This window comes from Talpa europaea (assembly GCF_964194135.1).
Source record: "Talpa europaea genome assembly, chromosome: 9".
Lineage (NCBI taxonomy): Eukaryota > Metazoa > Chordata > Mammalia > Eulipotyphla > Talpidae > Talpa > Talpa europaea.
In genome coordinates this window covers 76,823,102-76,850,267 of record NC_140076.1, presented here as the reverse complement: position 1 = coordinate 76,850,267, position 27,166 = coordinate 76,823,102, and the positions used below count along the sequence as shown (strand labels likewise).

Here is a 27,166-nt window from a genome sequence, read left to right as displayed (position 1 = left end):
GGTGTCCTCACAGAAATTGGATAAACTTCATGTAGGGTGACGCATTATCCTGATTTGCTAGGGGCTGTTCTGGTCTTAGCAGTGGAAGTCCCTTGTCCTAAGAAACTCAGGGCTCTTGGTCACTCTTGGTTCAGGCCCCGCAGAGGTTTGGTGGGCATCTGGATGGGTGTGAGGGAGAACGGATATCCTTTTCTGCCTGACTTCTTGGAAGTGTGTAGGACCCTTTTCTCCAGCTCTCGTTCAGGAGTTGTGGCGCTTCTGTTTGTTACCTTGGCAACAGGAAGAGGAAACCCCATTGAGGAGGTTGGGGAGGCCCCGGCAACCACACACACAGACACACACAGACTCGCTTGCAGCCGCCCACACGCAGGCGCCTGCGTCAGCTTGGCCCGGCTGGCAGCTGCCCGCCTCCCGGCCGGGGGCCTGGCAACCCTGCCTGGAGCCGCCCAGTCGGTTGGCTGCCAGCCCCGTGGACCCCAGGGAGCCCTGGGACCATTAGTCCCCACGTCCCTGCCCCTGCCCACCCGGGCGGGGCGGGGCGGGGCGAGGCGGGAGCTGCGGGCTGGCAAGCTTGGAGGGGCTGCCCTGAGTTTCTGCTGACCAGCGCAGGCCTGGTGTGTCTCCTGGTCGCGTGGTGTAGGGCGGTGTGTGTTGTGACAGCTGCCCTCGCCTGAGACACAGACTGAGACACAGCGTCAGGGCAGCCATCTAGGCCCGGCTGGCTGGGGAGGTGGTTTGGAATCCTGGGGAGGAGCTCCCTGGCCCACTTTGGATTTTGCTATTGGTTTGGGCGCCTTGGGGTCTGGGAGGAAAAGAGGCAGGAGGCAGTTAACCTGGAAGCAGACCCCTGAGGTTTGTGGCCTGCTTTGTCACCTGTCACTCACTTGTGTGGCCTTGAGCTAATCAGTTAACCTGCCTAAGCCTCTATCTCCTCATCTGTGTAATAGGAATAATGCTGCTTGCTGTGTGCAACCCAAAGAGATTTGAGGAGGTTAAGCTAGTAATTTTGATTGTGAAAGGGTTGTCACTAAGGAGACCTGTCCAGGTGTGAGGTGAGAGCGATTGGTTCTCTATCCAGTATCCAGCTGCCCCTTCCTGCCCGGCTGAGCAGTGAGAGGGGATAGCCAGGCTCTGGCTTCACACACCTTTGAGGTGGATGAGCCCCTCAAAAAATCTGTCCAGGGCCTCCCTGGTGGCGCAAGGTGTTAAGACACAACCTATGAAGCTAGCCACAGCCACTGCAGCACGAGTTTGATCCCTGGCCAGGGAGCTACACACATGGCGCAGCAGACCTCTCCTGACTTGCCCACTGCTCCCCTCAGCGGTGTACTTCTGTCAATCTGTCTGTTCTGTTCCCCACTCTGTCTCTGGTGAATCCTCTCACCCCACACACCTCTGGCCTGTACCGCAGTTCTTATATGCATAAGAAAATAAATCTTCAAAAAAAAAATCTGTCCAGAGTGATGACTTATCTACTGAGTTAGCATGAGATGGGGTCAGAGTACTACCTTGGGGGTTCTGGGCAGGCCCGACTGGCCTTGGGCAAATCTTTCCTTTCCTGGCCTCAGAAGAGAGAGAGTGGGATTTATTTTATTTTTTATTTTTTTATTTTTATTTTATTTTATTTTTAAATAGTTTTTTTTTTTTTTAGATTTATTTGTTTATGCATACAACAGCTGGGGTTCAGGCCAGAAATCCGGGAGGTGAGAGGATTCACCAGAAACAGAGTGGGGAACAGGACAGACTGACTGAAACACACTGCTGAGAGGAGCAGCGGGCGAGGCAGGAGAGGACTGCTTCACCATGTGGGTTGCTCCCTGGCCGGCCGGGGATCAAACTCATGCTGCAGAGGCTGCGGATTTCTTCATAGTGCAGTGCTTAACCCCTTGCGCCACCAGGGAGGCCCAGAGAGTGGGATTTATTCCCCAGAGCTCTGGGAGTCTCAGAGGAGGAGCCCTCAAATCACCAGGTAGAGACTTTTGCCTCTGTTGTTTAGTTATATTGGGCTTTTGGGTGAGACTTCATTGGAGTGAGGGTTTCTGTGGCTTCATAAATGACTGTCAAGGAGCTGTCACTCACTTCTCTCAGGGCTTTAGCTAATTTCTCTGAGCCTGCATCCTTCCTTCTTGCTGAGTCTGGGTGTGCTGTACTAGGCCCATTACTCAACCTCTCATGTTTTGGGTTCTTGACATTTAAAATGCAGATAATAATACGTACCTCATCTGACTTAGGTGAAGATTAATGGGATGACCTCCCCCCAGGCCTAGCCAGGTGCCTGGTACATAGCAGCCACTTAAAGAATAGGCCAGTCCTTCCAGTCAAGGTTATAACAATCACCTGTGCAGGAGTGACTCAGCACTTGAACAACTGCTTAATGCCAGACCCTGTGATCATAGAATGACTAAGACAGGGACCCTCCCGAAGAACTCACTATAAAGGGATTCCCAAACCTGGCCTTGACTCTCTAAATCACTTGCCCATTTCCTAGGCTCTCCAAAGTCACCCCTTTCCACTCCTGTGGGGAATCCATTTGAATCCTCTTTGTTCCTACTCCCATCTGTCTAGAATTATAGCCTGCTAGATCTTAGCATTAAGAGCCAGGCCAACCTGTATGAAAATTCCAGTTTTGTTATGAGCCATATGGCCTTAGAGAAGGGATTCTCAAATGGGGAAGATTTGAGCCCATAAGAATATCTGTCAAAAATGTCTGAAGACATTTTGGATTGTCATAACGGGGGGAGGTGGAGATGCTACTGACATTTACTAGGTAGAGGTCAGGAATGCTGTGAAACACCCCATAGTACACAGAACCTCCCCCTATAACAAAGAATTATCTAGCCTAAAATGTCAGTAGTGCCAAGTTGAGAAACCTGGCCCTGAATTAATAATTTAACTTCCCTGGGCTTCAGTTTCCTCATATGCAAAACAGGGCAAATAATAATATCTACTGTGTAGAATTATTGTAAGTTTCAACAAGGTAATGTAAAAACCAAGTACCTAATCATCATCGTGGGTACTGCATGATATTCCCTGCAAGGATGACTATGAGTCTACATCTGGAATCCCTCCTGGTTTCTGCCTCTGAGCCCACTCTGTTTACTTTGCCTCTGGCCAAGGCCAGGGCCTCTGACTCTTTCCTTGTTGGTCTCCAAGTCTTCCTTCTCTCCTTCATGATCCCCGCCTTATCAAGTGGCCAGAATGCTCTCCCTCAGACCCCCTACTAGCTCCAGGTCCCTACCTCCACCTCCCACTTCTCAGTGCTGCCCTCCTCCCACACTTTCCCACCTCAGCTCTAGTGGCTCCCTGCACCCCTCAGCAGGCCAAGCTGTACCCGCTCTCCTGGTCAGCATTTCCCATAAGTCCCTCCCATGCTTTCTGACAGAGTGACAAAAGATAGTATCACTATCCTGTATTTGGACCAGGCTGCCACCTGGGCCTGTAATTGTCTAGTTTGGGGAAAGTCAGCCTCAGCTGCAAAACAGGGACATAATCTCCAACCCACGAGCTGGCTTTGTAGACCACGTTGAGAATATATGTGAAAACACAACTGTAAAGAGTATAAAAGTATAAGTGAGTCACTGTTGAGCTTTGTCCCACTTTATATTTTTATTACTTGTTAAGATTTATTTATTTATGTATACAAAATTTATTTATTTATGCACCCCAGCATATATTTATGCTGGGGTGTAGGCCAGAGGTGCTGGGGGGTGAGGATTCACCAGGGACAAAATGGGGAGCAGAACAGGCAGATTGACTAAAATACACTGCTGGGGTAGCAGTGGGTGAAACAGGAGAGGTCTGCTGTGCCATGTGGGTCAGCTCCCTGGCTGGGGATCAAACTCTTGCTGCGGTGGTTGCAGATAGCTTGATAGTACTGAGACTACCCCTTGTACCACCAGGGAGGCCCTTGCTTTATATTTCCATAGTATTTAACCACCTTTTAACAAACTATGATTTTTGTCCTTTATTTATTGACTATTACCCTCCAACAGAATGTCAGCTTCATGAGAGTAGGGATTTTGTTTTAGTTACTGCTGTATCCCTGGTATCTAGAACAGTGCCTGGCACATAGTAGGTGTTCTAGAAATATTTGTTGAACAAGTGAATTCAGTATCTATGTAAAAGGCATTTCTGCGAAGCCTCTAAATCTCCCTCCTCCAAAAAAAACCTCCTTTCAAATGTTTGTTCCTTATTGCAACTCTGCAGTTTATTGCAGCATCTTCATTTTACAGTTAAGGAAACTGAGGCTGAAAAAGACCTTTATTCATTTAAGAAACACCAAGCACATCTGTGTGCCGGGCACTGGGGTAGGTGCTAGGGACACAGATGACCAAGACTTGATACCTCCTGTCCCTCACAATGTGTTTGGGAGGAAGGATTAGGAGAAAGACTAGGATGGTCCTGGAATACAGAGGACCCCCTCTAAAGTTCATTGGTTTTCAAGACAAGTGTCCCTTCCACTACCCAAACCACCCCATGAACTCAGCCACTGTATTTTTTTTTTTAAGATTTATTTATTTATGAATACAAGAACTGGGGTACAGACCAGAGATGTAGGGGGTGAGAGGATTCACCAGACACAGAGTGGGAAACAGAACAGGCAGATGCACTGAAATACACTGCTGAGGGGAGCAGTGGGTGAGACAGGAGAGGTCTGATGAGCCATGTGGGTCACCTCCCTGGCTGGGGATTGAACTTGTGCTGCAGTGGCTGCAGACAGCCTCAGAGTGCTGCCGCTTAACCCCTTGCTCCACCAGGGAGGCCCTCAACCGCTGTATATTGATATGAGTTGTCTATGCTCTAGCTCCTGGGCTTTTGGAATTCATTATCCAGTTCGGTCCTTTGCTGCTCTTTAACCACTTGTGCTGGTTTTGCCTTTCCCTGTTTTCCTGCCAGTGGACATTGCTCTTGAGAGCAAGCATAGTAGTCAGTCTTCACTCTGCCCATGTGACAGGTGAGGAAACAGAGGCCCAGAGAATTCAGTAGCAAATCTGTCATCATAGCACTTGATCTTAGCCAAAAGGCTGAGAAGCAATAAATCCATCATCATAGCAAGTGAGAGAGACAGGATAGGGACCTGGGTTCCTCCCAGCCCTGCCACCCCTCCCCCGAAACTCCAGTAGGATTCCTCTGGACCTGCCTCCCTGCCCTCTTCTGCTTCTTCTGAAACTGATCTATATGCCCTTGCAGGGGAGAACATTTGGAGTCTATAGTTAGGATTGAACATTCAGGATAAGGTCCCACTTTGAAGATTAGACTGCGTTTGTGGCCATTTTGGTGGTGTGGTGATGGTGGGAGTGGTGTATGTGGGGGGCTCTCTGAAAAGAACCTAGAGGGAAATTTGGAATGAAATCCCCCTCCTTTCTCTTGCTTCTTTCCACCAAAAATGGGGAGGTCCAGGATAGGAAGGGTTAAGTGTGGTTTTGTTTCCCTAGCCAGGAAGGGAAGCCAGGCCAGGCGGGGACTGAGTGGGGTAGAGGGGGGACTCTGTGCCAGGGGGGGAGCTGAGACAGTGGGAACAACATGAGCCCGTCCCTCACGTTTCACCCACCCCTCCTCTGCTCTGGTTTGGGGAACAGAAGAGGGAGAAGCAATACAATTTTTTTTTTTCCTGGGACTCTGAGGGTGGGCAGACTCCAGGGAAAGAGGGCTGCAGGGAGGGGACACCATGTTCTGGATGCTCACCACACTGCCCAGTCACCCTCAGTGATGTGAGAACCTCAGCATCCTCTCCAGTCCCTCCCTGAACACTCAAGAGTCCCTGCCTTAATTGCACCCCAGCCCCTTGCCTTCTGAGGCCAACTCAGGGTCCAGAATGGAGGACCTGTCCAGCTCTGCTTCCCTCATGTGTTCTGGAAACCCTGTCATCCTGGAGCTGTGGGAGTTGGCAACATAATTTAATTTCCCAGGTTCCTCATAAGCTATGGACAGCCCAGGGATCAGACATGAGAGCACACAGATTCTGGAGCATCAGTGCTGCCATTCTCAGATGAGATGGGTGTGAGTCAAGGCCAGGATTAGCATCCTGGAGTGGAATTCTGATCAGAGGGTGAAGCTGAGGATGAAGGCACCTGATCCTGACTGGGAAAGCCTGGGGACCTGTTTTGTGACAGGACCTGGCCCCTCCTTCCTCAGAAGCCAATTGCCAAGCCAGCTTGGCGTGAGTGGAATGGATCTGGCCTGAGTGGAATGTACAGATAAGTGTTGTGCTGGCCTTTGCAGCTAGCAAGGTTGGGGGGTCTTTGCTCTCCCTGCCCCCCCTCACCTTTCTGGCTGAAACCAGGATGGAGACCCAACATTGGCTGTCTAGCCTCCTGCCCTTCTCCCCCTTATAGGCCCCTTTGGGAACCACAAAAATGTGGGACTGGTGTCCTGGCAACATGATGAATGCACATATAGCTCTGGTGTCTGTTTTAGATTATCCATTAAAATAAGTACAGTCCTAGAAAAAAATAAGTACAGTCCTGGAGTTGGCAGGGTGGGGTAAAGGAGAGAAAGGGACTGATGAGAGAGGAGCTAAGCAACTTCTTTTTCCAATTGCTTGGGTCCAAAGGAAGGGAGTACAGGAAAGAGAGCAGGGCCTGGGTCCCATTCCTGACCTTCTTTAGGGACCTGTGGCTTGTTGCTTGGGTCTAACACCCAAATGCTTGATTTTGAAGAGAGATAAATTGGAGCAAAGATAGGAAAAGAGAGAACTCAAACTCCCGATCCCTGCCCCCAAGTTGAGGGTGCAAAGTAACTCAGGATTCAGAACTTTGCTTGGGCCTGCCCTCCCAGCCCCCCAGGGAACCCAGGCATTCTTCCTCACCCCACCCTGGCATAATGAGATTCAGCTTTCATTGGGCTGCCCACATGTTGGGGGGGGGGTAAGAATGACTCACTATTACTATGGGGAGGAAAGGGGGAGCCAGTGTTGGAAGAAGAGTGAGTCACCCTGATGGGCATCAGCCTCTGTCCTCCCCCTACACTCCTGGATCTGCCTGCCTAGCTCCCTCCCTCGCTTTATACCCACTATCTCTCTCACCGGTGCCCTTTGCCCATCCACCCTCACCCCCTGGGCTCTGCCTTTACCCCAGAAGATCTGTGGCAGTGGGGCAAACTTGCAGCTGGGAGCGCTGAGCTGGTAGGAACCCCAGCTGCCGCGAAGGCCAGAGCGGACCGGGGTGCGCAGGAGAGGGTGGGGCCTGACTCGGGTGAAGCCTGAGGTTCTCTCCCCTCCTCACGCCTCCCTCCCCGACCTCTGGGGGCGCGTGGTCCCTTTAAGAGCAATGGCCCCTCCTCCCACCGCCTAGACCTATTAGAGCCCTTGCCCCGGCGCCGGTGACTCAGTGTTCGCGGGAGCGCCGCAGCCACTCTTGGGCCAGCCCAGATCCCGAGGTCAGACAGCGCCCGGCCCGGATCCCCACGCCCGCCAGGAGTGAGCCGCGAGCCAGCCGGCCGGCGCGCTCCGACCCCGCGCAGTCGCTCCCTCGGCCCGAGTTCCGCGCCCACCCCGGGACCCCTGCCCCCAGGGCAGCGCTGCCACCCTGCCGGCCATGGAGACCCCGTCCCAGCGGCGCGCCACCCGTAGCGGGGCGCAGTCCAGCTCCACCCCGCTGTCGCCCACCCGCATCACCCGGCTGCAGGAGAAGGAGGACCTGCAGGAGCTCAATGACCGGCTGGCGGTCTACATCGACCGTGTGCGCTCGCTGGAGACCGAGAACGCAGGTCTGCGCCTTCGCATCACCGAGTCAGAGGAGGTGGTCAGCCGTGAGGTGTCCGGGATCAAGGCCGCTTACGAGGCCGAGCTCGGGGATGCCCGCAAGACCCTCGACTCGGTGGCCAAGGAGCGCGCCCGCCTGCAGCTGGAGCTGAGCAAAGTGCGCGAGGAGTTTAAGGAGCTCAAAGCGCGGTGAGTGCGCCCAGGTGGCTGCGTGCAGGGCGGGCAGCGGAGGGGCCGGGGGCGGGGAGCCGGTCGCCCCTGCCGGGCTCCATCCTGGCGCCTAACTTTGCCAGAGCGTCCCCTCCCGCCCCGGAACTGCCCCCAGCGGGTGACTGGCAGTGCCAAGGGGAATTGTCAGGATCGGACAGAGAAGGGAGGGGGTCTCTAGGAGAGGGCGGGGTAAGTAAGGAACGGTGGGGGCGATGAGGCCAGGTCCGGGCTGGTGGCAAGCCCACATTCTGTCAAGGTGGGGTTCGCCAACCTCTGGAGCCTAGGGGAGGGGCTTGAGCAGAGCAGAACTGGCTCTGCCAGGTCGCGGAAATCTGGGCACCAGGGACACTGTGGAGTGGGTGAAAGGATCCTGTTAGAACTTTCTTGGCAGTCTTGGCTCTGTGCCAACTTTGCCCAACCGGGTTCTGAACAGAACTCAGACCTCCCAAGCCGGGCGATGTTCCTTACTGCTGGGGAGAGGTTACCGGATCCAGGTGACTCTGTTTTCGGAGGTAGCCCCTTAGGCAAGACCCTTTCTAGGGTCTTTCTAGTAGCTGGGAAACTCTCCCTTCCTCTTTGCCGGTCTGGGACCTTCCCTAGACTGTGACAGACCCACCAAACAGCTCCTGGAGAGTGGCTCCCCCGCAGCTCCCACAGCCCTTGGCCTGCTTGGCCCTGGAATGCAAAGGAGGGAGGGAGGGAGAGGACAGAGGCTTTGGGTTCAGGAAGTTGTGTTATGTCCATGTCTGGCGGCTACCTCCTCTTGGCCCTCTGCCTGGTGTCTTGGAGGGCTGGGGGCTCTGACCATCCCTGTCTCCCTCCTTGGGGTGAACCACTTTCATTTTTCCAGCCATGCCAAGCAGTCTTCTCTCTGGCCCGCCCTCTCCACCACCGACGTTTTTTGATCTTTGCCTTATTCAACTGCTGGAATACGGTGACATTTTTGAAATCCAGCCGTTGGAAGCTTCAGGCCACTCCTCTATCACCCATTCCTGCCCCACCCAACCCCACCCTACTTGACTCCACCCTCTTTTCTAAAAAGCTCTTTGGAATGGAGTCTGAACATTTAGGCCCCCAATACTTTGGTTTCTTTCCCTCTATCCCCCTTTTCTCAATGAAGACACGGTCAAAGAGCACATACAGTGCTAGGATTCTGTGGGTTTACGGCTCCCCTCTCTTGCCTTCTCTCTTCTCTAAATCCACGCTCTTCGCAGGACTTCTGTGTATTCTGTGTTCTTTCTTACCCCTTCTCTAGGCCTCAGCCCCCCAAATAGTAAGTGTGATAGATCTATTGCCTTGTGAAGAGTAAATGGAAATTGTGTGGCGAGACAAGCAGACTTTTATTTCTGTTGAAAGGGATGTCTTTTTCCACTAGTGACATGAACACTCAGCGGGACAGACAGTAGGCAAGTAAGGGTAGCTCCATGAAGAATTCGTGTTCTAAGCCAGTCCATTCAACTGCCAGAGCCCCCTCTGCAGGTCCCTGTGAAGGACATTTTTAGCAGATTATTTTCTAGGGAAGACATTATTGATAGGGGAACAGGACAAGTGGTGTCTATGGTCTCTTGCTAACTCTGCCACCCCAGACTCTCTCCTGAGGCTCCTGGTGCAGCTGTCCAGGCCTGGGACGCCAGGCAGGCGTGCGCACATGGGGCATGGCGGGGGTGCTGTGTGAGCTTGTTATATTTAGCCACCTGCCTCTCTTCTCCCCCACTGATCCTAAACTGGGAGGTTGGGCTTCCGGAAAAGGGGGGTGGGGTTGCACACCTGAATCCTAGCTGATAGAGACAGGGGGCTTGGACTGGGGTGTCAGTTCCCTCTGTGTCCCCAGTGGGAGTAGCCCAGAGTTGTTGTTCCCTTTTGTTTCTGCTGTGTTTTGGATGATGTGGAAAAGAGAATGAAGAACTTCGGAGAGGAAGAAAGGCATTGTTCTAAGTCCTCCCACTAAAGCCTAGAGAGAAGTTGTCTGGTTTAATGTTTAATTGGAGCTCAGAGTTCAGGGCCAGGCTTGGGTTGGGATGTAGAGTAGTCTATAAGGGCCCGTGGCATGCCCTGGCCCAGCCTGGATACCTTGACCATATCCAGGGGTTTGGGGCTCCCTGTTGTTGGGCTGAGTTATGGGCTCCAAGCAGAATGCCACCCTTACCCCAAACACACAAACACCCTTTCTCTCTCTTCTTGAGCCTGAGGATCTGGACACTGAACTGTGGGGTGAGTGAGAGGGTAGAAAGCACCAGGGAAGGCCTGCTTGGGGTCCCGGCTTAGGGCTGGGTGTCACCCCAGTCAGGACAGCTGGGTGGATGACTCAGATGCTGCGCCCCTTCTTCCCATTCTGGTGGCTTTACAAGAGACAGCAGGACAGGGTGGAGCTGGCAGATGTCTTAAAAGGAGGGATGGGAGGCCCGAATTTCTGCATCTTCTGGACTGCCTCGACCACCCCCCCCAAAAAAAATCCTGGGATCCTTACTTGCCTCCTTCCTTAGCACCTCTGGAACCAGGGCTCCAGGTGGGCAGTATGCATGTGTGCCTGTAGAGTTGAGTCCAGAGTTATGGGCTTGGGCTGCAAGATGGGGCAGGGTCTGCCTTTCCTTGCGGAACTGATAGAGGAAACCTGAGTCAGAAGTGGGGAGATCCCAGACCCACAAAGCAGAAGCGCCTCTTCCCCCGAGAAGAGGCCTGGGTGCCGATTACTTCCTGGATTGCCCTCCTTTCTTGGCCTGTGTGGGGATGAGCAGGGAGGTTGCAGCCCCAGGTTCATCTAAACAAGTATAAGAGCAGCAAAGTCCACAGAGCTGCATTGGTTTGTCCCATGTTACACAGCGAGGGAGTGACAGGCCAGGACTTGAACCCTGGCCTTCTGACTCCCAGTTACTCAACCTACCATTAACCTTACTTCTTTAGCTTAGGGGATAGATTGGAGGGTCTGAAGGGCAGGTTGGGGTGACTGAGGTTCAGTGTGCATCTTGGAGGTTGTGACTAGGACCAGGGGTGCTCTGCTGCCCTGCCACAGTCTGTTCACCCTAGATCAGCAGCCTCTGCTCTACCCGTACCTGGAAGGACCGGGACCCCGACACCACAGACCATGAGACAGCTCCAAGGGGCTGGGTTTCCTGTCTTGAGCTTGTCTTAAGACATGTTATGAAGACTGTCTACCTGGATCCGAAGGCAGCTGTGCCCTTTGGACACAGAATGGGAGCCTTTGAGGATCACTGGGCCCCAGTCCTAGCCTGAGGGAGCCTCTTGGCGTTATCTCTCCCACCCAACCCTCATCCTAAAGTCCACATTCTGATTTAGAGGGAAAGAAAGTACACTTAAACCTTGGGACTAAGTAAGTAGCACTTAAGTAGCCCAAGAGACAATAATTTCTACCAGGCTTCCGACTGTCTCCCACCACCTGTGTCTCTGGTTGACATGTCTCCTGGTCTCTAGGAGTCTGAGATTTTCCCTTGCATGGGATGTGCCCATTGCCCCCACTCCCAGTCCCACCCCTAGTGGTTCAGTAGCATCAGAAGCGAGGGACAGCTGGGGGACAACTGGTAGAAGATGCCTTCTCCTACCAACTGTGCCCTCTGCTCCCCCCACACCCCTCCTCCTCGGCCCCTTATCACCTCTGGCAGCTGCAGCATCCAAGACCAGGTCTGGCTCCGAGGCCCAGAAGCCAGAGCAGTTCATTCCATTTCCACCTCCTTGACCACCCATGAAGTGACACAGGCTGAACTCTAACATCCTTGGAGTGAGATGAGTTTCTTTGGGAAGGTCACAGGGTGTCTTATCCCTTAACAAGAGGCAAGTCGTTCAGCAATGTAATGACAGTAGTGGAAGCAGTCTTGTCCCTTGGTGTCCTTATTTCCAGGCTTGGCCCTGCTGCTGAATTGATTGCTGTGTGACCTTGGAAAAATGACCTCCCTTCTCTGGATTTCCCCAGCTATTAAAGAAAGGGTTGGAGCAGAAGATCTCCAGAGGTCCCTCAAGTTCCAAAGTAGTACATGACCCACAAAATAGAAAACAGTCCCCTAAAAGACCCAGCTATAAATATTACAATCAGGGCCTCTCTGGTGGTGCAAGGGGTTAAGTTGCAGCACTATGAAGCTATCCCAGCCTCTGCAGCACTGCATGAGTTCAATCCCTGGCCAGCCAGAGAGCTAACCCACATGGCACAGCAGACCTCTCCTGTCTCTCACCTGCTGCTCCCCTCAGCAGTGTATTTCAGTCAGTCTGCCTCTTCTGTTCCCCACTCTGTCTCTGGTGAATCCTCTCATATCTCGCACCTATGGCCTGTACCCCAGCTCTTGCATGCATAAATAAATATATCTTTTTTTTTTAATAGTTTATTTATTTATTTTTTGGTGGGACCCTCGCTGGAGGCTAGGGGAACGAACCAGCGCTGCAAAGGCTGTGGGCAGCCTCGCAGCCCAGTGCTCAACCGCTGCGCCACTAGGGGAGGCCCATAAATAAATATATCTTTAAAAAAATTACAATCAAATATAATTAATAGCCAATGTTGCTCACAATAGAAATATTTCCCATCAGAATGAAAAGTACCAACACCCTCCTCTAATTCTCAGAGAAAATTTGTTAGAAGTGGTTTATTGTGACTTTATACTCTTGGCTTATACTTTGCTTTTCTTGGTAGTAGGAAAGGGTACCTCATTTTCATTGCCTCTGTCAAGGCAGTGGGAGGAACTGTGTCATGTAGGAGAGGAACAGTGCCACTAACTGTTGGGGCTAGAAGAGAGGCCTGAAGAACTGTTGCCTGAGGGTGGCCAAGATTGGGCAGCGTGTGCCTGGAACCAGTGGGAGGTGACCTTGACTGCAGCCTTCTGCTTTCCTGTCCCCCATTCTGGCTCCCCCAACCTGAGACTGGGCTGTGAGGCGATCTTGGCCCTTAACCATCCCTTAAGGAAGGGGACAGAGTTTGGGAAGGAGGTTGGGAGGGGTGTTCTTTTGTCCTATTGTGGGAGCAAAAGCCTGAATCCCGCCTGTGGAAGCCAGAAGTAATTCTGGCTGGGATCCCGGGCCAGCAGAGGCGCTGAGTCACGGCAGAGGGCAGAGTGGACGGGAGACCCTGTCCATTCAGAGCAGAAAAGGCTGAGGGGTGAGTGGCTTTTTCTTGGGAATTCCAAGTGTGTTCTTGCTGATAGTAGCAAGGGGGGAGGGTCTGAATGAGATGGGGCACAGATGCAAGAAGGAGAGGATGTCTGAGTCTCTTTCAGGCTGACTTGGGAGTTAGAGACCCTTCATTTCAAGGGGTCCAGGTTCTGTGGATTGAGAAGGCTGCTTGGGATCATCAAGCGGGCTGCTTGAGATGGTCAAGCCGGCTCTCCTTCCTCCTGAAGCGCCGACGCTGCCACCCTCTGCTGGCTGTGAGAGAGGGTTGCATCTCCTAGGCCTGAGATGGAATGCGGTGGGACCAGAAGTCCTGGGTCCTCCCCCACTTCCTTTCCGGATCTTGGAGAGCAATCCAACTGATGTTGTCAGGGCTAATATTCCTGAGCCACCAGATGGAGGGTTAATTTGTCCTAAGGAGGGACTGCTGAGTCAACTTCTTGTGGGGATCCCCTTAGTGTCCCTCCCTTTGGTGAGTGACCTCCTCCCCTTCTCCCAACCCCAGGTCATTCTATCTCTTCCTAGGCCATCCTGCCCTCCTCCAGGCTGCCACTTCTTTCTGCCTGCACCCAGGCCTTACCCCTGCATTTTTGCGATAACACGAAGCAAGTCCTGGAGAAACAGATCAGGAAGGAGGAAGGTGGAATTTGGCAGGGGAGCTTGAGGGAACGACTGGTCAGGAAGCCAGCCGTCTGTTGTCTAGGCCCCCAGTGCCCTGGCTCTGGCCGCAGGCCTCTGCTGTCTCTGTACAATGCCACGTTGATACACCCAGCAGCTGTGACTCAGGCCTGGCCCCCTGCCAGCCCCAGAGCCTGTGCTGGGGCTGCGTCTGAACATGTCCACAGCCCTAGCCATCCCTTGCCTGGCTCCCCTTTCCCCTGCTCCAGCCCTCCCTCTACCTGGCATTAAGACTTGGCTTTGTCTGGGGGCAGGACAGCTGGGAGCCCGGTGGCCCTGGAAGGGGATCTAAGGAGTCTCAGACCCCGGGCGTGTTGGTGGGATGGTGCCCAGGAGAGGCATGTGCTGGCCATGCCTGCTGTGGGTGTGTGCCTGTGCTGGAGGGGGCTGGTGGTGGGCCCATGCTGGGGAGTGTCCCAGGTGCTTTCTAGTTGTAAGACTTCAGAGCTTCACAGGGAGGGGCCTGGAGAAGGCTCAGGTACCTTGAGTCCCTGGAACACCTGCCTCCTTCAGTTCTTCTCTTCAAGAACTCCTTTCCAGAGACCAGTGTCTTTGAATGCCAGAGTGGGGAGGGGTTCCCACATCCTGCTGAAAGTGAGGCAAACCCACAGACCAGCCAAGCCACCAGGCAGTGGTTCCTGTGGGTGGGGGGTGGCTTCACACAGCTGTGGGGGTGTGGGAGTGACATCTCAGCACCTTCACTAGCCTCTGTCTCTGGCTGGAGTGTCTCTCAGCAGGCGAGGCTGCCAGTTTCTCCCTTAGTCTGTGCTGCTTTCTACCACCACCGCCACGTGCATCATGCTGTGTTCTGGGTTTTGATGTCTGCTGTGAGTGTTCTGGTGACCGTGTGGGCAGCCTGCCCTTCTCTAGGCCTTGGTTTCCCCATCTGTCAAAGAGCAGTCCATCCAGGAGGTGGTCCCTCTAGGAACCCATGAACCTCCCGGTCCCTGGGCATATGGAGACATACAGAAAAGCCCTGAGAGGGCCTCCCCAGTGGCGCAGCGGTTGATCGCTGGGTTGCGAAGCTGCCCGCCACCTCTGCGGCGCCGGTTTGATCCCCGGCTGCTCCCCGGCCACCGGAGGAGGGTCCCACATGGTGCGCAGACCTCTCCTGCCGCCCGCTGCCCCCCTCAGCAGTGTACCTCGGTCCTTCTGCCTGCTCTGCTCCCCGCTCTGGTGAGTTCTCTCACCCTCCCGCGCTTCTGACTGTACCCAGTGCATGTATAAACCAAAAACCAAAAACAAACAAACAAATAAGTAAAGAAATAAGACATGCCTCTAGAAAATTAAAAAAAAAAAAAAAAGACAGAAAAGCCCTGAGATACAACACAAGTGGGGAGAGGATAAAGCAGCAGGTAAAACAACAGCTAAACACGGTTGGCAGACCGGGTGTGGGTGTGGAGCTGGAGCGACAAGGCGGAGCTGGCTGGGATGGGGGATAGATTTGGATGGAGGGAGGGAGGAAGGCAGTGGGAGGAGCTGCTGGACAAAGGGTGCGGTGGCAGGAGTGCTGTCAGGCTTGGGGTGGCTGAGATGCCCCATCTCCTGCTGGAAGTCAGCCTGAGGAGAGGTCTAGATGCCTGGGAGGGTGGAGAAAGCTGTCCCCACTCCCCAAAGCAGGGGCTTCTTCCCCCACCCCATCCCTGCCCTTCCCTGCCCAGCCACAGGGGGCGCCCTTTCCTGTGAGGAAGGCTCTATCCAGGAGCCCAGAGACCTTGCTTTCCCAGTTCCCATACGCCCCCTTCAGGGGTCTTCGCCCAGCGATGGGGAACTCTCAGGGCTGGTGAGGCTGAGGGACTGAGGGTGGCCTGTGAGGGGACTGGGTGGATCTGAGGGATCCCACTTCTTATTTTTAGCCCCAGGCTACTTCTCTGCCCCCTAGTCGCTTCCTTAGCCCAAGGGAGGAAATGGGGGCCTGTCCCTGGGGCCTACCAAGCTGCTCCCAGCAACCAGGCCCAAACAGCCCTGCAGCTGGCTCTGGCTTCCATATCTGGCATTAGAGCAGAGCTGAGGAGGGTGACTCAGTGGGCGGGTCCAGGCCTGGCCTGGTGCCCACCCAGCCCCTTTGCTGCACTGGGCTCTTTACTATCCCCAAAACAACCCCCTGCGCCCTGGCCTGCGCAGCCCTGGAGCCAGGCTTCCGACTCCAGCTGGGACAACTAACAGGCCCCAGCCTCAGCTCCCATTTCCACCTTACCTCCCTCTGTGTACCCTCCCCTCCCCCACCCCACTCCTTCCCTCACTTCTGAAATCAGATTTGCCAGCTGTGGGAAGAGTCAGAAACAGGATGCCCAGCCCTTCTTGCCTTACGAGGCCACTGGGATGGAGCCACTCCTGTGCTTGAGGAGCCTGGTGGATGTGAGGGCGGGAGGCCTGCCACTGGCAGGGCGCAGGGCCTTGGGCAGGACAGGGCAAAGTCAGGGTCTCCCCTGTGAGCACTAGAGGATTTCCCGACCCCTGCCCAGGCATTGTCTGCCTGAGGATGAGTCACCTGAGAAGCCCCTGGTTCCCACCCTTCCCTGCTCTTCTTGCCTGCTCTGCCCGCTCCTCCCTGCCAACCCATGTGTGCAGCAGTCAGTGTGCCCAGCCACCCCTCCACCCGCCAACCCCCATGGCACTAGGACTGGGGCTGGGGCAGCAGCACCACCCTGGCCAGTGCCTGCTAGGCACCCCTGCTGGGTCTGAAGATCCTGCCTAGGGAGGAGGTACCATTTGGAGGAGGTAGGGTGGCTAGAGGTGTGGGGCTCTGAGCTACCCCCAGCCATCTCTTGAGGCATGCGTGCAGCTCCCTGACCACAGGGCTGCTGAAGTCTGAGTCACGAGTCCATGGGTGATAGCGGCTTCTTGCCGCCGATGGGAGCTCCCTCTGCATGACTGAGAAAACCGCAAAAGCCCTTCTTCACTTCCCTCTCTTAGCTGGAGGTTTCCCTCATCTTCAGGGTGTATCTTAGTCCTTTAATGGCATCTCTTTCAAGTGCTAATCAAAGCCTCCCCAAAAGGAAAGGAATGTAGTCCCCCAATTTCCTCCACACTCAGCAGGTGCTAAGGCTGTGTGGAACTGCCACCTTGCTGAGGAACATGGGGCACAGCTCTGTGCCTCAGTTTCCTCAGCCACTTAGCAGAGCACCTATCTCATGGGGTGGCTGTGAAGCTGAGTTCACACTGAATGTTTAAAACAGTGCCTGGCCCCTAATGCACTGTGTAAGTGCCGTCTTTAATGCACTGTGTAAGTGCCATCTTACTGTTATTTTATTACCACTGCCACCTTTGGGAGCAGTGGGAAGGGAGGACGTTAGACTGAAGGACAAACTCCTGTAGTTGTCAGACTGCTGGCTCCCAGACCTCTGGGGCCACGCACCTCTGTTGTCCTCGGTCCCCATCTACCTGGCACTGGATTTTGCAGGAGAATGCTGCAGGGTCTGGGGAGGCCTGTGAGGCAGGAGTAGGGCCGAGGCACGGAGGGATGACTTCCCACTGCACTGACCCCTTCCTGCCTCTCCCAGCTCAGGCAGCAGGCTCAGGGAAGCCCTCCTCCTCCAGCGCGACTCCAGACCTTTGGCTGGGAGGGCAGTGAGGTGTGGAGCAGTCCTCCTAGACAGCTTGAACTGACTGGGCCCCTGTCCCTCTACTGCTGGCAGTGCTCAACACAGTGCCATCCACCTTCCTCCTCTGCGCCTCAGTTCCCTCCTCTGAAAAGGAGGGGTTGAGCTGAACCCACTCTAAGCTCCTCGGCTCCATATTTGAGAATGTCCCAGTAGGGCCCGCTGCAGCTCTTCTGCTGCAGGCAAGAGAGGCCTCTTCTGGGAAGTCCCCGCCAGGCTTGGAGTTGGCCCAAGGAGCTCGGAGTCTGTGTCTGTTGTCGCTTCACTTTACCAGTGGTTTTTCTTTTTCCCTCCTCCCCCTGCAGCTGCCTCAGCTTCGGAAAAGTTCTGAAGTCATGGAAAGTTGGGGCTGTGCTTCCAGCCAGGGGCTGGGCCGGATGGCAGCCAAAACCTGAGCTGGGTTTTGACTTTATTTTTAGCTTTTCTGACTGAGATGGAGGAGGGAAGACATCCTCCAGTTCTGGAAGGGCCTCTTTTCACAGGAGATAGACTCTGTTGCATTAAATAGCTTGTTCTGAGGTGTGGCCTGGACGGAGTAAGTGGCTGGGCAAACTCCCTCCTGGACTTCATGTCCTTCCCCTGCTCCTCCCCTCTGGGCAGCTGTCTTCCCTCTCAGTGGAGCCCAGTGGGAGGGGAGGTGGCTTCTGTTTGAATCTGCTAAGCAGGTGGCAGGAGAACAGCAGCTCAGTGCCCAGGGCTTTCTCGAGCCTGACCTTCTCCATCCTGCTTTACAGTGAATTGCTGGGGCTCTTGGAGCTTAGGGATTTTATGGCAGGAGAAGAATGTTGGCAGGGGCACTTTTTTCCTTTCCAAGAGAGATTTTTCCCCCTGCCCACGTTTGGTTTTCTTTTTTTCCATCTGCTGTGGTGGGCTCATGCTTAAGGACTGACGAGTTACAGATGGTGGCTGGGACCAGGCCCCTTCGAGCTCTGCCTCCACGCACCGGGCTAACTGCTTTCTCTCACTCTGTATTGGTGAATGATCAGGACATCTGTGGAAAGTTCCTGGGTTACCCAGAGGTGTTTTTGGAAAGTAGGATCCCTCTGTTTCTCCAGTTTGCTATCCAGCAAAAATGACCAGAGAGTGGAAGGAGGTGACAGAGGCATCTCCTGTTTAACTGGTTCTAGCTAAAGCTTCGCCTGGTTCAAGGAATAGAAAGCTTCCAAGATGGAACCCAGATGGACCTGGAGGCCTGGGAGCCACATCTGGAGCCAGATGCTAAGCCTTGTGTTCCATGGCTCGGCATTCTCTCAGGCTCTGATGAGGCCTGGAGGGAGGGAGGATGAACCCCCTTTGCATAGATCGGGGAACCAGACTGGATCTGAGAAAGGAAAGGATCAATATTATGCACACTTGTTTGTCCTCATCCACGGTCTTTCTGCGGTTTGACCAATGTCTTTCCCCATAGTTCTGGTGACCAACACCTTTGGGGCCCAAACCTGAGAAGCCTCAGGGACTCATGGACCCCGGGGCTGGGAGCCTGACTGTCTGGGTCCCTGGAGAGAGAGAGGCCTGGCTGAATGGGAGGCGGGTGGAGTCAGGGAGGAGAAGGTTAAAGCCCTGTGTGGGAAGGGGCTGGAGACAAAGGTGCCCCTGTCTCTTTGGGAAGGAATGGGAGGGGAGAGAGGGAAAAGCATTCATCTCGTGGGACCAGCCAACGTACCCTTGGCCCCAGGCACGTTCCTGGGCACTGAGTCATGGGAAGGGTGGAGAAGCAGGAAGGGGGTTTTGGGGATCTTGCAGGAAGTGGGAGTCCAGCCCCAGAGGCAGTTGGAGGCAAACAAACCTAAGGCCAAGAACGCCCTCTTCTGGCAGTTTGAAGGATTGTCAAGTCGCCACCGCCTCTGCCTGGAAGAGACCTCTCTCTCCCCCTTGGGGACCCAGCCCTCTCGAGGGACATGGACTCCTGTTAAATGCACTCTTCTTTCACTTCTCTAGCAATACCAAGAAGGAGGGAGACTTGCTGGCTGCCCAAGCGCGACTCAAGGATGTGGAAGCTCTGCTCAACTCCAAGGAGGCCGCGCTGAGCACTGCTCTCAGTGAGAAACGCACTCAGGAGGGCGAACTGCATGACCTGCGGGGGCAAGTGGCCAAGGTGAGGGTGCTTCCAGGGTCCCCCATGATCCCACCTGACCCCGGACAAATGCACACTCCCTCTCCCACCCCAGTTACCCTCTGAAGTTACCTGGTCTGACCTATCACCTGGCATCAGAGCTAGTCACCTGTCCTAGTGTCATTTTGCCCTCCTAGACCACATCTCCTCCTTCTTTGATTGCCCATGGCATCCAGCACAGTGGATTTTAAATAATCTACACATCATTTCCACGTAACTTTACAATGAATTGTGCTTGACCCTGTGTCCCCCTGGTTTGGCCCTCTTATAGACAGCTGTCTCCGGGAGACAGGAGAGGAGTGTGGACCTCCACAGAGCCCATAGTTGGGAACTGGCAGTCAGTCACACACAGGATGCTTGTTTGCTTGTTTTTTTAGATATATTTATTTATGCATACAAAATCTGAGGTGCAGGCCAGAGGTGTGGGGGTGAGAGAGAGGATTCACCAGAGACAGAGTGGGGAGCAGATAGGTGAACTGACTGAAATACACTGCTGAGGGGAGCAGCGGGCGAGACAGGAGAGGTCTGCTGCACCATGTGGGTTGCTCCCTGGCCAGGGATCGAACTTGGGCTGTAGTGGCTGCCGGTAGCTTCATAGTGCTGAGACTTAACTCACTGCACCACTAGAGAGGCCCAAGATGCTTGTTCTTAATGCCTGGCATGGCAGCTATGCCTCGCGGTCTTTACTTTGAAAACTCTTTGCTATCTGTTCCAACCTCTGATCTCTCATGTGACAAGCTGGGGGACAGAATCAAAGAAGCTGGCTTGTTCCCAATATCACAGCCTCATTTGCTCAGAGCAGGGTCAGGATAGAGTCAGCAGCCAAGCTTCGGTCCCGGGCTCTCCCCTCCCAAGACCTGCCCGCCATAAGACAGGGCAAGCCATCTACTAAACCATAACAGGGTCTTCTCCTTCTGGGTTTCTGCCTTCAGGCGCACCCTTCCCCCCAGTCTCCTAGCTGCACCCACTAGCCTCTGCTTTCTGAACTGAAAACCTAAGAAAGGTGCCCCCTCTTCAAAGCCCAGAGGATCTTTTTTTTAAGATTTATTTATTTATGTATACAAGAACGGGGGTACAGGCCAAAGATGCGGGGGTGAGAGGATTCACCAGAGACAGAGTGGGGAACAGAACAGGCAGATGGACTGAAATACACTGCTGAGGGGAGCAGCGGGCGAGACAGGAGAGGGCTGCTGCGTCATGTGGGTAGCTCCCTGGTCGGCCGAGGATCACACTCGTGCTGCAGTGGCTGTGGTTAGCCTCACAGGTTGCGTCGTAACCCCTTGCGCCACCAGGGAGGCCCCCCAGAGGATCTTTTTGTGGCAGATGAGATGCAGTCCAGTCACCTCCCATCACTCCCCCAACCCCCGTGCTTTGGGCTTTAGCAGTACTGTCCTCTGCAGGTCCTAAAGAACACGTGTGCCTTCATACCCGCACCTTTGCTCTCTCCCTTCCCTGCCATCACTGCAGAATCCCCCCTTGCAGCGCCCACTAACCTGTCCTTTGGGTCTCAGTCTCTCCGAGACCCCTTGACCATACCGGGCACTTTGGTTCCTTCCCTCACACTCCGGCTATACCTTGTTCTTCCCTCCTTAATAGCAGTTGCTGTGTGGGGCAATTTTTTAGCACAGCCCCTCCCCAGAGTAGTTACCGTGAGTGAGTAGACATTTCCTGTGTTCATCTAAGATTCTGTCCCCTACCCCAGGTACTGTTCTGCACATATAAAGGGATGTATAGGGAACAGCCCACTTCTCAGCTTCCTGCCAGCTCTGATGTTCTGTGACTCCTCCCTAATGTCTGCCCCCTTCTCAGCTCGAGGCAGCCCTGGGTGAGGCCAAGAAGCAACTTCAGGATGAGATGCTGCGGCGGGTGGATGCTGAGAACAGGCTGCAGACCCTGAAGGAGGAGCTGGACTTCCAGAAGAACATTTACAGCGAGGTGGGGATGGTGCTTTGCAGGCGAGGGGGCCGGGGCTGGGGTTGGGAGGTGTGGAGAGCTCACCTACTTGACTTCCTGTACTGGTGACTGGGAAGTGGGGGGTAGCTGCCCCTCACTTCCCAAGTTAAACAGTACCTTATAGTGACTCCACTCAGGATTAGGATCTGGCAGGGAACTTGCCCCCTGGGTCTCAGCCTTCCAAGACTGATCTTGGTTTCTGTGACCAATCCTTCTAGGAGCTGCGTGAGACCAAGCGCCGCCATGAGACCCGGCTGGTGGAGATTGATAATGGGAAGCAGCGTGAGTTTGAGAGCCGGCTGGCGGATGCCCTGCAAGACCTGCGGGCCCAGCATGAGGACCAGGTGGAACAGTACAAGAAGGATCTGGAGAAGACCTATTCTGCCAAGGTGCTGCTCCCTTGCTGTCTCTGTCCCTTTGCAGTCTCTGGGGAGCAGGTGGATGGTGCTGGGGAGCTGAGTGGCCCAGGACCTGAGGCTGCAGCAATAGTGCCCTGCCCAGCAACAGTTTTCTCCCCTCCCTCGCTCCCAGCCCCTGCAGACCTAACTGTGTGTCCTCTGTCCTCTGCAGCTGGATAATGCCCGGCAGTCTGCTGAGAGGAACAGCAATCTGATGGGGGCTGTACATGAGGAGCTGCAGCAGTCCCGCATCCGCATCGACAGCCTCTCGGCTCAACTCAGCCAGCTCCAGAAGCAGGTGATGGCCCCGCGCCCTTTCCCCCATCAGCCAAGAGTCTAGGCAGGATGCGGGGTGGAAGCTGAGAAGGGAAGGGGAGAGGGGAGAGAGGGAATACATGTACGGGACCACACGCTGAGTAAGGGGCCTATAGGATTCAGAATCAGATGACTGCTGTTCCAGGACCACCTCTTGTCTTGCTGGTATGACCTTCACTCCTCAGAGACTTGGTTTTTCCATTTGACAAGGGAACTCCTGCTTAGCCTCTTTCACACCCTGTCAGGACACTCAGTATGAGGTGTTAAAAGTATCAATATTGTTCTAGCTGGTTGTGCCATTTCTGACAAAAAGAAATAGGTTTTAGCCTCAGAATGAGATTTCAGGTAAACAGTGGGAAGCCTTCCCATTGCTAGTGTAGGCCATTTAAAGCCTGTGATGGGAGCGTAGCTGGGTGTCCCAGGCTCTTACCTGCGTACCTGATGCTCCATGCTCAGGGCTCTTGAGAGCTCACAAGACCCCATCACCCCCCAGCTGGCAGCCAAAGAAGCAAAGGTGCGGGACCTGGAGGACTCACTGGCCCGCGAGCGAGATACGAGCCGCCGGGTGCTGGCAGAGAAGGAACGGGAGATGGCAGAAATGCGGGCGAGGATGCAGCAGCAGCTGGATGAGTACCAGGAGCTTCTGGACATCAAACTGGCCCTGGACATGGAGATCCACGCCTACCGCAAGCTCCTGGAGGGTGAGGAGGAAAGGTGAGCCGAGGAGGAGCCAGGGAGGGGCCAGTGACCCATCTGGCCTGCACCTGGCCTTGACTAGGCCCCCACTTGTCTCCCTCTCCCCAGGCTGCGCCTGTCCCCCAGCCCCACCTCTCAGCGCAGCCGTGGCCGTGCCTCCTCCCACTCATCCCAGACGCAGGGTGGGGGCAGCGTCACTAAAAAGCGCAGGCTGGAGGCCGCGGAGAGCAGCCGCAGCAGCTTCTCACAGCATGCGCGCACCAGTGGGCGAGTGGCAGTGGAGGAGGTGGATGAGGAGGGCAAGTTCGTGCGGCTGCGCAACAAGTCCAGTGAGGTAGGCTGGGGGGTGAGGGATGTTGCTGCTTAGGCAGAGCTTGCGAGGACGAAGGGGTGAGGCTTGGAGACAGGGATTCCTCACCCAGGCCAACCAGGGCCAGGGTGTGCCTCCTCCACACACGACTTAAATCCTGACACTGGGACTCATCAGTGAGACCCTGGGCAAGTTATTTAACTGCTCAGAGCAAGGGCTTCCTCCTGTAGATAAATCTGCAGTCATTAAGTTCCTAACTCTTTGGGGGGTGCTGGGCAGGTAAAAGCAGCAAGTGTGCTGGCACAGCTGAAGTGCCCCTGAATGTAGTTGTTATCCCTGAGCGGGGGGACAGTGAGGGACAGAGGGATGGACAGTGAGGGATGGAGGGAAAGGCTCCTGCTGGTGGCCTGCCTGGGCCCTTGGCGAGGGAGAACACAGGAACCAGGACGTGCCTCCCCCACCTCTCCCCTCCCTTCCCGCAGGACCAGTCCATGGGCAATTGGCAGATCAAACGCCAGAACGGAGATGAGCCCTTGCTGACCTACCGCTTCCCACCAAAGTTCACCCTGAAGGCTGGACAAGTGGTGACGGTAAGTGGCATGGTGTGCGTGGGGGGGTGGGGGTGCAGGTTGGCCTGAGGTCGAGAGTGCTTGATGTGAGCACCCTTCTTTAATTCTCCTTGCAGATCTGGGCTGCGGGAGCTGGGGCCACCCATAGCCCCCCTACTGACTTGGTGTGGAAGGCACAGAACACCTGGGGCTGTGGGAACAGCCTGCGCACAGCTCTCATCAACTCCACTGGGGAGGTGAGTATGTGGGCTTCTCGCTGGATGGGCCCTAGTGGCCAAAATAGGAGCTGGCTGCCTCCACCCCACCCTCTCCTAGCTCTCTCCACTCAGTAGGCACACACAAGATGCCCCAGCAGCATGAGGGGTAGAGGTTAGAACAGCGAGGATTGTTAAAGGTGTCCTCCTACCCAGAGAACTTGATAGGGTGCCTCTCTGGATTCCTGAACTCTAACAATGCAAAGCAAGCAGCAGGCTGGACAAAGGGCCAGAAGCGTCTGAGAAAGGCTCTTAGGAGGGCACAGTGGGTGGGTACATTGCACACCCTGTCCCCTCCGCCCTGATCCCCTCTCCCTCAGACCTGGTCTCATGTCCCTGGCAGGAGGTGGCCATGCGCAAGCTGGTGCGCTCAGTGACCGTGGTTGAAGATGACGATGATGAGGATGGAGATGACCTGCTCCATCATGTGAGTGGCCGCCGCCGCTGAGGCCAAGCCCCTGCTGGGCCATGCAGCCAAAGCCTGGGGGCAGCCTCTCCCCAGCCTCCCTGTGCCAAAAATCTTTTCATTAAAGAATGTTTTGGAACTTCACTTGCTGCCCTGGCCTTTCTTCTCTCTCCTCCCTATACCTTGAATAGGGAACCCAGGTGTTTGGGTGCCCTACTCTGGTAAGGCAGGGAGTGGGAACTTTCTGACGCCATGGAGTGTTCCATGGGAGCAGTGGATGAGGGTCTGGATTGGTCTCCTGTGAAGGGGGTGGGAGGACAGACGTGGGGCACCCCGCCCTGCCTCTCTCCCCCCATTTCTGTTGCATGCCTTTCTTTTCTCTTCCCTTCCCCATTCCTGTTGCATTCATGTGCATGCATGTCCTCTCGTTGCCACCACTTTTCCTGCAAAAACTTTTCTCTCATTCTTGGCTCCCCCGCACTTGGTCCTGCATGCGTGCTGCCCAGCAAGCTTGCTTACCTACTCTCCCTTCCCTCGAGCTCAGAACAAGTAGGACCGAGTCCGAGTCCGAGCCCAGATCCACTTCCCCGGCCCAAGTCTTCCTGATCCTTGTCCCCATTCATGTCTTCCCTCTCCCTCCTCCTAGCCCCTGAGCCCCAGGGGCCTCTATTCCTTGAACATAACCCCCCCACCCCCCAGCACCCCTGCATCCAGCTGGTGCCTGGGACCCCAAAGCAGCCAGGAGCCTGGGTGTTGGGCCTGAGCAGTCAGTCCCAGACTCACCGTCCCGCCTGCCTGAGCCTTGTCTCCCTCCCCAGGGCTCTCACTGCAGCAGCTCGGGGGACCCCACTGAGTACAACCTGCGCTCCCGCACCGTGCTGTGCGGGACGTGTGGGCAGCCTGCGGACAAGGCTTCCGCCAGCGCAGGAGCCCAGGTGGGCGGATCCATCTCTTCTGGCTCTTCTGCCTCCAGTGTCACCGTTACTCGCTACCAGCGCAGTATGGGGGGCAGTGGGGGTAGCAGCTTTGGGGACAGCCTGGTCACCCGCTCCTACCTCCTGGGCAGCTCCAATCCCCGAACCCAGGTGAGTATTCCCTTTACCTCCATACCCCTTAGGCAGAGGGCCCTGGGCATTGGGATTAAGACAAGCAGTCCTGTGGGATGAGGGGAGCCTTCTCTTCCGCAACCCGGGGGAGTAGGAGCCTCCTCCCTGTAGCCCAGCATCCTGGACAGTTCATCCTGCATCCTGCCCCTCCTGTCTGAGCCCCAGACTGGAGGGCAGGGACAGGGCTGGGGTAGGGAAAGGGTGGCAGGGGGCCAGGTACTGCCACTCAACTCTCCCCTTTTCTCTCCTAGAACCCCCAGAACTGCAGCATCATGTAATCTGGGACCTGCCAGGTGGGGTGGAGGCAGAGGCCTCCTGCTTTCTCCTCACCTTGTGCCCATCCCCTACCCTGTGCCTCATGGAGGGGGCTTAAAGCCAAAGAAAAATGCCCCTTTGGTTTTTTCTTCTATTTTTTTTCTAAAAAAAATTATTTTCTACAATGATTTTATACTGAAGGGAAAATATGAGCAAAAAAAAAAAAAAAAAACTTATGTCTCTATCACTCCTTCCTTTTCCCTGCTTCCAGGAAACTCCATATCTGCTTAAAACCAAAGAGGGCTTCCTGCAGAAGCCCAGGGAAAGGGAGGCTTTTACAGAGCCTAATTTCTGCTTATCTGCCCTGCCTACTGCCCCCGCCCCGGGGACCCCGCGACAAGGTGCCTAAGGGGCAGGTGAGGAGTCCCCTCTGCCAGCCCTTGGTCCACTACTGCTGGCTGAGGCTCCTCTGCCTGCCCTCCCCAGCCTCCAGCCCCACCCCAGCCCCGGGGTGACTTGATTTTTCCAGGTACCAGCTGTGCTTGCTTTTGCTATATTTTATTTAGACAAGAGATGGGAATTAGGTGGGAGGTGGAGGAAGGGGAAAAGGTGTTTGAGCCTTGCTTTACCCAGCATTAGAGCTGGGCATGGCTTGGCCCACTCACTGGAAGTTGAGGTCAAGTAGGTGCAGGGGAGGCAGAGGGAGGCCTACTAGAAAGGGTGAGAGCCTACAAGGACCCCACCCAGAGGGGACGGGGAGAAAGGTAGGAAGCTGTGTGGCAGTGGTTTTTCGCAAACACTACAGAGCTCCTGCCTCCCCATTTCGCATCTGCACCTCTTCTCTCCTCCCTGTATCAATACACTAGTTGTTTCTATTCCTGACTGCTGTGGTCTCTTTATCGCCGGACGTCACCTTGTGTTCTGAGAGACACACACACGTACACATGTTTCACAGCCTTACCCCTGTCCCCAGGAGACAATAAGAAGCCCTCACAGCACCTCAGGTACACACCTGGGCACTCAGTGGTGGCTGACGGGAGAGGCTTTGTCGTAAGTGCTGCCCACCCACTTCTGGCCTCGCTCTTCATGAAAGCCTCTGGGAGAGGGGGAGCTCCAGAAGAAGGGTATTTCTTCCCTAACTCCTTCACCCAGCAGCACTTGTCAAGTGCCTTCTCCATGCTGGGACATGGACTCAGCGTGGACACCAAGTCAGGACGTGGACCCAGTCTGGGGGTCGTGATGTCTCAGGACCTGGGGCCAAGACATGGGGAGGAGGTTCATAGAAGCCATTGAGGGCCGCGGGAAGTGAGTAGGGCGACCTTGGATACAAGCAGCTCTAAGGGTCCCTTTGCGCCACACTCTGTTCTGTGTGTAGACAAGGGGTATGAGCGAGACCACACGTTCAGTGTCCTCAGTGAACTTACACTCCATGGGAATCAGGAAGCATGCAAAGCAGTGTGTCAAAGAGTGGGAGCCTCAGAGGGGGAGCAAGC

General features: G+C 54.9%; 1 protein-coding gene across 5 annotated transcripts; it reads left to right on the top strand.

Annotated features, from left to right (window-relative positions):
- Positions 1–7,329: 7,329 nt before the first annotated feature.
- Positions 7,330–26,523, top strand: LMNA (lamin A/C; the record flags this gene model as incomplete). Of its 5 annotated transcripts, none has more annotated exons than XM_084243062.1 (13): positions 7,330–7,891; positions 19,237–19,393; positions 21,221–21,346; positions 21,583–21,753; positions 21,935–22,060; positions 22,571–22,791; positions 22,882–23,107; positions 23,566–23,673; positions 23,769–23,888; positions 24,250–24,333; positions 25,131–25,397; positions 25,670–25,692; positions 26,240–26,523. In XM_084243062.1, the coding sequence occupies 13 exons, from the start codon at positions 7,536–7,538 to the stop codon at positions 26,310–26,312; spliced, it is 2,058 nt and encodes a 685-aa protein (XP_084099188.1). In that variant the 3' UTR covers positions 26,313–26,523. The 5 variants fall into 5 exon arrangements, with proteins under 5 accessions (XP_084099188.1, XP_084099190.1, XP_084099189.1 ...); XM_084243065.1 differs by lacking the exon at positions 7,330–7,891 and adding an exon at positions 15,460–15,479; XM_084243064.1 differs by lacking the exon at positions 26,240–26,523 and having other exon boundaries at positions 25,131–25,247; positions 25,670–26,079.
- Positions 26,524–27,166: the final 643 nt, after the last annotated feature.